The sequence below is a fragment of the Vigna angularis genome, chromosome 2 (genome assembly GCF_016808095.1).
Source record: "Vigna angularis cultivar LongXiaoDou No.4 chromosome 2, ASM1680809v1, whole genome shotgun sequence".
NCBI classification, from domain to species: Eukaryota; Viridiplantae; Streptophyta; class Magnoliopsida; order Fabales; family Fabaceae; genus Vigna; species Vigna angularis.
In genome coordinates, this window is record NC_068971.1 from 21,921,981 (window position 1) to 21,930,695 (window position 8,715).

The window sequence follows — 8,715 nt, forward strand, 5'->3', positions numbered from 1 at the left end:
AACTAAGTTGATAACTAATATATTTAATCTCAATAAGGATACACATGTTATCTTACAAATATATTATAATTTAATTTTTCAATTCACTAATATATTTTTTGCCTTTTTAAATTATATCATATTTTCAGATTCAACTAAATTGATAGAACTCCCTTTTCCATCTCTTTTATCTCTTTCTGTTTCAATTACCACCATTTACGTGAGTATGTAGTAAAAGGAAGAATAATATATATTAACTGAGGCCTTATTAATGTCTCTCTACCGAATTGCAGACTAGTAGTTCGAAAATGTAGAAATATTGAAAAATTAATTAATTTTTTTCTTCATTTTACTGAAAGAGAAAATTGACATGTCACGAACACAGGAATTCAGGTTCACACGAGGCGCGGTGCTGTTCAAATGCTTGACTCAATTCTGCTTTTTTATTTTTTTTGTTCCTTAACTCCTTTCTCAATGTACCAAACCCATTGTTGAACCTTCGCATACTCAGATCAAACTCTCTACACGAACAAGTCTCTCTCTAAAGGGGTTTAAAGACATCTCCTTTGCAAAGAATTTTGAGCCTGTTCCCTCGAAACTATTGCATGTAAAGACTCAAGCTTTGATGCTGGATATTCGTATTTCGTTTGTACATTCATGTGGGTCATTGTGTGGATGCCTCAGTTTCAGCAAAGGGATAAAAGGGTCTGTGTGAGTGTGACTTGAGGAGGGTCTTTCCTTCAATTCAGTTCAAGGGTAGCCTTGTGTTCTTTTCATATTGGAGCATGAGTTTGTTTGTGGGGTGGATTTTAATTTTCAAACCGTAAGCGATATCACCTTTTTTTGGAAAAAAGTAAGGATTTTGCAATTGTAGTGAAGTGGGAAGCATTTGTTTTAGTTGAGGGAGCAAAGGATGATTCAGCTTTTGTTCTTAGTAATTTTTGCTGAGGTGGTTCTGGCATTTCTTTTGTTGGTGAAGATAGGACCCTTGAGAGATCTTGTTATAAAGAGCCTGGATCAATTGAAGATGGGTAAGGGTCCAGCTACAGTAAAAACTATTGCAGGTACCATGTCTGTGATTCTCCTTTCAAGTCTCATGAGCATTGTAAAGGTCCAGAACAAAGGTGCTAAACTTGGAACGATGTCGCCCATGGATCAAGTTCTGTGGAGAACTCACTTGCTGGAGGCTTCCCTCATGGGTGCGTTCGTGTTCCTTTCATCTGGATTATTTGCATCCTTGTTGACTGGTTTAGTGCTAATTGTACCCTTCATGATTTTTCATAGTCATAAGGCTCCAAGAATTGATGTGCATTTTTTTGTTTCAAACTTCTTTAGTAGGCATCAGTTGAAGAAAAGTCTTATTTGTATGAAATCTTTAAAATTGGTCAGTGTTTGATGCATTGTTCTGCTTACCATTTTTGTCTGTTCTAAACTAAAAGAACGTGCTTATATATAGTAGAAGAACTGTCCTTCTGCACATGGTTTTGAGGTTGGTGGTATCTTCTCTAAACAATGTGTCAGGTTCACGAATAAATGATCGAATTTATTAATATCTCTATATAAATGTTTGATTGAAGCCCATGAAAATTATATGTTTGTTGCTCTGTTATTGAACTTGTTCTAGAATATATATATCCATAATCTCTTCAATTTTAAAAGCAACTGAGAAGTAATAATGTTCGTTATTAAGTTGCTATTACAAAATTGACACCTAAACAGATCCTTTTGTCTCACTACCCAACTTTGTTCTGATTCTCGATCTTTCTGAATTTAACTGTCGTATTGGACCTAAATGATTTACTTAGAGTTTTGGTTACAGGAGTATGGAATTGCAATAAGAAAATATAAATTCAGTTTTGTGGGGCGCGGGGTGGTTGCGGGGGTTAGAAGAGGATTGTCTTGGGAATTTGAATTCCCATTGTAAGTGAATAGTGTTCTTCATTATTCAATGAAGATTACACTTTTCATTTCCTAAACTCTGTGTATTATGCATGGATAGCAGTAATAGTTCATATTCTTTAGTCTGCCTTCTTTTGTGATTGATTTCTAGACGATTCTGATTAATATATCCTTTTAACAAACATCATAGTTATAACTTATATGTTTGTATAAGCATGAATCCTGAGTTTTAGACATTTTCTTTAACTCCTTTGTTGTTGATCTTTCACCCATGGTAACTTTGTGATGCAGAGGAATACTGAATATTAATATCACAAACTTATTAATATTCTTCTAATATAACATTAGTATATGAGAGCTTACTCTTAATAGCAATGACATTAGGGGTGGGTTGATCTTCTGTAAATGGTAGTTCCTCAACACAAAGGGTATGTTTCGACAAACTTCTCCATAAACACTTGTAGGAGAAAAGAAAATGAAATTAGTTTAAAATTAGTTTGTGCATAAACTAATTGTAGAAGGGCTCTCATACTACTTTTCCAATTTCTTATTTTAACTTGTGCACGAACTAATTTTAGCGTATGAAAAAGTTTATTTCATTTTTTTCTTATTTTTCTCTCCTAGAAGTGTTTGTGGAGAAGTTACTTCAACCATGCTCAAAATCAATATGGGACATACACTACCCCATCAATCTTGTTGACTTGATCAAAAAAGAGTATTGTGAAATCCACCCTTGATCTTCACTGTGGGACTTGGGCACCTCACAATCCCAAGTTCCTATCATAACACCACCCCTAATACATGGGCAACCAGCTCAGATAACAATTAATAAATACCCAAGAAATAGTGGAAACTACCCTCTAAAGCTAGCTATTAGGGGGGAGGGGAGGGGGAGAGCCAAATATTTAGATACTCCACCAAGCATCAAATACAGATGGGCACACCATAATACCAAGTTCCTATAAGTTGAGAGAACAAGTAATGAAATGGAAATAAAGCTATTTGATGTAGTTACAAGTAGTTTGTAGTTAGTGATGAGTCTTTTTGAGAGAGAATCACCACAAAGACACAACATCAATGAGACATGAACCTAACTTATATAAGGGATTGACACTATGTTAGGTTCCTGGGTTTGGAACCTAACAACACACCCTCTCGATGCCGATAAAAGAGATGAAACCCAAACAATAACACCCACTGACAACAGATAATAGAGATGAAAGAATGGATTCTCTTATTCACAATAGTAGAATTGTCACTTTACAGAGAATGGGGTTGGGAGCATAACCTCCCTGGTTGAGAGCATAACCTCTCTCTACATGCTAAACCTAACTTTACAAAATAATACCCGATAATCCTCTACAGAGTTACAAGAGCTCTATTTATATCAGCTCTGACCCGCTACCCCTTTTACAACCGACACCCCCACACCCTTAACTCCTAAACCCACCTATTCTATCATCCTATATCCTAACATTACACCCCCCTGCAGAACAACCTTGTCCTCAAGGTTGAAACCGAAAAACTTGGTCTCTTGGCTCCTCTTCATCATCTTGTTATCATTTGAAGAGAATCCACTGGCTACTGCCCACCAATTCAGGTCGAGAGGCTTAGGTGGTGGCAATTCCTCCTCCACTATCTTCCATTCTTCCTCTTTCCTTCCTATCACCCCCAAACCCAATACCAAGGTCCACGATTCTACTTCCTTTATTTTTAACAAAGCTTTTGGCTCCCCCCACCTTCTAGCTAGTGTTGGATCCCCCTTGTTGAATACCTTCTTCCCTCCTTGATTGAACACCCTAGTCAATACCATTTGATTTCATCCTATACTGGGCAACACCGTTCGGTTTCGTCCTTTAAAGGGCAACACCGTTCGGTTTCCTATCGAACCGTGCAGCTTCATCCTTTTGGCTGAATAGGGCCTCCAGCCGAGAGAGTGGACAACTCTGTTTGCTTCAGGTCTAATTTAGTCTCGGATCGCTCGACAACCTCACCTGGGATATTGCGCTTCAGGTCTAATTCAATCGTTCGGTCCGTGTTGGTTTTCTTCCTCTGCTCATCCCCCAAGCTCACCTGGTATGGTTGGGTATCCTCCATGGGTAAACCCCGTTCCTCGACCAGTCCCTTGCCTATGAAATTGTGGCGGGCTCCACTGTCGGTCAAAACCATACTCGTTGGGCCCCCTATCAAACCGTTCGGCTTCATCATTTTTGGCTGAGTGAGGCCTCCAACCGAGAAAACGGACATCTCCATCTGCTTCCGGTCTACTTCGGTCTCAGCTTCCTCAATCTCCACCTCTTCATCCTCCCCCAAAATAACCGTCCCTCGACTCTTTTCTGGCCACTGATGGCCTGGACCGAACGGTCGTCCTGGATTATGGTGATCGGCCTCTGACTGCTCGGTAACTTTCAATTGGCATGGGTTATAGCAATAGGTCTCAGACAATGTCACTTCTTCGCTCGGTCGTCCCCAAGACGATTGGTCTTCAATCCCGCTCCCGTTCCCGACCTTCTTGCCTCCCTGGAATTCTTCAACATCCTTTGTAATCCACATTGCCACCGTCCCTGTTTGTTTCGATGCCGCCAAACGCTCAACATAGGTTCCAAACCTTGTCACCAGGGCTTCCTTCAACCCATCCCATGAACGATTCTTGGCTTTCTCCTTCCAGGCTCTAAACCAGTAGCCCGCGCTACCCTCCATGCTTATGTCTGCGAACCGCACTTTCTCCTCCTCTGCTACTCCTTGAAGCTCGAAAACCCTCTTCGCCCTATTGATCCAGTTTAACGGGTCCAACCCTTCGAAAGTGGGCAATTCTACCCTTTTCTTCCCGCTGGGTTGCACTTCATGGCGTTCATCCCCTCTCTCCCCTTCCTCTTCCTCTCGTCGGTCCCAATGTTGGCCGTCCCGGTTGTGGCCTCGACCACCCAACCTCCTTATGATTTCTTGCAAATCTTGACGTATTGCAGCATAATCTTGGCTTATTGCAGCATAATCTTGGCATATTGCTGCATAATCTGCTCGTAGCTCCCCTGTTTGCGCCTTCATTCTATCAACCGCAATTTCCTTCACCCTCACACGATTCCAGCGGCGTCTCGATCCGGCAGTCCCCTCCCAAGCGGATCTGACAGTCGTCGTTCCCGTTTCTCCTTGCTAGCTCTTCTTCCCTTCGAAACAGATCCGGCAAGTCGGACCAATTTGTTAGGTTCCTGGGTTTGGAACCTAACAACACACCCTCTTGATGCTGATAAAAGAGATGAAACCCAAACAATAACACCCATTGACAACAGATAATAGAGATGAAAGAATGGATTCTCTTATTCACAATAGTAGAATTGTCACTTTACAGAGAATGGGGTTGGGAGCATAACCTCCCTGGTTGAGAGCATAACCTCTCTCTACAGGCTAAACCTGACTTTACAAAATAATACCCGATAATCCTCTACAGAGTTACAAGAGCTCTATTTATATCAGCTCTGACCCGTTACCCCTTTTACAATCGACACCCCCCACACCCTTAACTCCTAAACCCACCTATTCTATCATCCTATATCCTAACACACTATCTCCAACCCAAAATATTAAGAGAATGGGTTTATGATTCTTCCTTTTATGGTGTTTAACTTTTTCATTTTTATTTAATGTGAGACTTAGACTCATACTTAGATTCCCAATCATTAGTAACCATGTCAACACATATAGTTATGAATAGGAGAGATTTGTATAAAAATAGATTGGGCACAAAGAAGTAGGGGCTTGTGAAAATATATGTGGTCTCTTGGAGAACCATAGTTATTCATTTTCTAATATCTTACATTTTGAACATATGCATGGTTCACATTGGGAATGACAAATAGAAAAATAATATTTTTAAACAGAAAAACACATTCACAAATAACAGCATCAAATGATTTTTCTAAAAAAAAGCTTTAAACCTTATGTACAATATTTTTGGCAAAAATTGCAAATTGTACAATTTTTCTGACAAATTGTAAACCTCTTCATGTAACTTTTTTACAAAAATTAAAAACCTTCTCTTGCAACTTTTCTAACAAAGATTACAAACCTTCTCATGATACAATTATCCAAGCCTCATTTACACTCAAGAAAAGTTGTAGTGACAATACTCAAATAAACCCTTTTTCTAATTTTTTTCTTCTTCGAATTACTTAATGTGGGAGTTTGATTAATGCTCACTTGAGAACCAACAATTCAGTCTTTCTTCCTTTTGTAAACCTCATCTTTCCTTAGTTTTTTTATCTAATTTATAAAAACACTGAAGCCAACATCTACTTCCACAATCTAGAGTAGGAGACTCCACAGGGTAAGAGAATGATACTTTCATGTGGACCTACTTTATCAGCTTCTTCAAACCAATAAGGACTTGATGTTGATGATAATGAGGGAGAGGCTTCAAGATGGCTACTAACTTTTAACTGGGACGGGCCAATTTCCAATAAAATGACGACTCTGGATGCCAGGTCTGGTGCTTTCAATTCTGAACTGGTTTGTTCATCTCCATATGCACAAAAGGTAGTCATTCAAAAATTCAGAATAAAAAAAATGGAAATGAATAAAGCAAGATTTAGAAGGATTCCTATCTTTATCTATCCACGGAAATACCTATTTATACGGAAAGAAATCTATTTGAGAATCAATCAAGAATATCGTCCATCTGGATATGCAATATCCCTAAGAGTGATTATTGCAGATACAATGGTATTGTTAAAAGATGTTGGGAAAAAAACACATCATCAATGAAGAACATTACTGTCTTTATCCCTGAAAATCACCCTACTAACATAAAAATAAGAGCAACAATCCCTGAAAACCACCCTACTAACGTAAAAATAAGAGCAACACAAGGAACACGGAAGAAAAACCATGACTATTGTCTAATGACAACCATATAATACCACTATGTAAAAATTTGTACAACACTCTCAAACCCTTTGACCGTAAGTACACCCACACACTCCAGAACAAGAATTTAACTACACTTCATAAGACTTTACTACAAGAGTATAAGAAAAAGCTTTGGGTAAGAAACACTATGAACTTAAACCATTATATAACTACTATTACTCACTCCCTTACTTACCCTAAGTGATGTGTGATTTTCCAAGATGTATTATTTTCATAAGTCCAACAATCTCTCCCTTGATTAAAATAAACACATCTTCATTGTCTATACTAGCAATCATACTCCACCTTAGAAAGTATACTCACTAGGAATTAAACAATCCCAAGAATTTCCATACACCCTGCATCAAAGCTAATCAATGTTGATGTATAATCACAATACACCTTACATCAATATTAGTCAATGTCCATATAAAATTATCCTACACCCTGCATTAACTGTTGAATATACTGAAAATTATGTATGGGATTAATATCCCTTGTGTTGAATATACACATAGGGTCTTACTTAATTATTTTTTGGTAGAGATGTGTTGTTGTATGTGTTTTATTTAGCAAGTTTAGTCCAAGTGCACAAGAAGATCGATGCCTATCCAATCTTCTCTTTTCTTCTAGACCTTCTTTGTTTTGAATTCTGTGAGGACACTGGTCATCAATTTTCTTGTCTGTTTTAGGATCAGTTTAGTTTAAGGACATGTTTTTGGTTTCATTAATAGTTAAACAAACTCAACAGGAAATAAAGTGACATTTTTTGCTGTTATTATTTGTAAAAGCAGAAAATGGGACTGAAACATTGACACAAACATTAGCATACATCTTAAACTAGATTTTACCTTGTCTTAAATGAATTATTTTGGTCTTGCAGGTTTTACATTATTCCTTGGATTTCTTATTGATCGAATCCACCATTATCTTCAAAAACTTGTTAATTTAAGGAGTAATGCAAGAACTTCAAACCAAGAATTAGAAAACCTTAAAAAGGAAACTGTGCAACTTAAAGAAAAGGATGAGAAAGCTTCGAAGGAGATGCAACAGCTTAAGGAAGAACTTTCACAGGTGGCCGAAAGTTTGAAAAAGATAAAATTGGAATCTGAAGAGAAGGACAAGAAAGTTGAGACTGCTGAAGCACATGTTGCTTCCCTCCAAAAGCAAGCTGCAGATCTACTACTTGAATACGACAGACTCTTAGAAGAAAACCAAAATCTGCAGGCTCAAACACTGGGACACAAGAGTTGAGGAATGGTTGAGATGCATTGATAAACAAATTTTGGGGATGAGATTTCTTCAGGGCCATCCTTGGTTAGGTTGCAAAATCTTTATTTTGGAAAAAAAAAATCTTTTGTTCCTTTTTGAAAATGCAGCATTGACCAAAGGAGCTCTGTGCTAAGTTTATAAGTTTTGCAGTTCTTTTTAGTTTGTTCTCGATTTAGTTATCAGATTATTGCGTAACAAATTCACCATCTTGGTTTTTTGTTGTCTTTACCTCTTTTATTGTTTGGATGCATGCTGAAGTATTTTTGGTGGCACAAATAGTCATCAAGAATTACAAAGGGTTTGTTGAATTTCAACATTATAATTGTGCCTTCAAGTTCATCTTGTTGTACCATTTATGCATAAACACAAGTGATAGGACTGACATCGTAGTTTCTGCAACCTGCATTCGTTGCATCTGAGGTAAGAAATTCGTAAAATGCATTTGTTAGCGAAGTAAGTCTGCATACAAATACATGAGAATAGAAGGTAGTTAGGTTCAGTGTGCTATTTCATACTGATATGTTCGTTAGGGGTGGGCAAACTGCCCTATAATTCACTGCACTATACAAATTTATAATTAACTATAAATTAGTTTATGAAAACTATATTGAACTAAAAAATAGTTCAGTTAATTGAATTGAACTAAGTATTTTTCTAGTTAAC

The 8,715-nt window shown here is 37.7% G+C and overlaps 1 protein-coding gene across 1 annotated transcript; it reads left to right on the forward strand.

Moving 5' to 3' along the window:
• Nucleotides 1–348: 348 nt before the first annotated feature.
• Nucleotides 349–8,391, forward strand: LOC108328184 (uncharacterized). Its single transcript, XM_017562005.2, has 2 exons — nucleotides 349–1,178; nucleotides 7,664–8,391. The coding sequence occupies exons 1-2, from the start codon at nucleotides 893–895 to the stop codon at nucleotides 8,032–8,034; spliced, it is 657 nt and encodes a 218-aa protein (XP_017417494.1). The 5' UTR covers nucleotides 349–892; the 3' UTR covers nucleotides 8,035–8,391.
• Nucleotides 8,392–8,715: the final 324 nt, after the last annotated feature.

Bases quoted from the DNA above. Each gene is read 5' to 3' on its own strand.
- LOC108328184 (XM_017562005.2), top strand. From the start codon at position 893: ATGATTCAGCTTTTGTTCTTAGTAATTTTTGCTGAGGTGGTTCTGGCA. The intron at 1,179-7,663 runs GTGCGTTCGTGT...TTGGTCTTGCAG, and splicing joins GCTGGAGGCTTCCCTCATGG to GTTTTACATTATTCCTTGGA.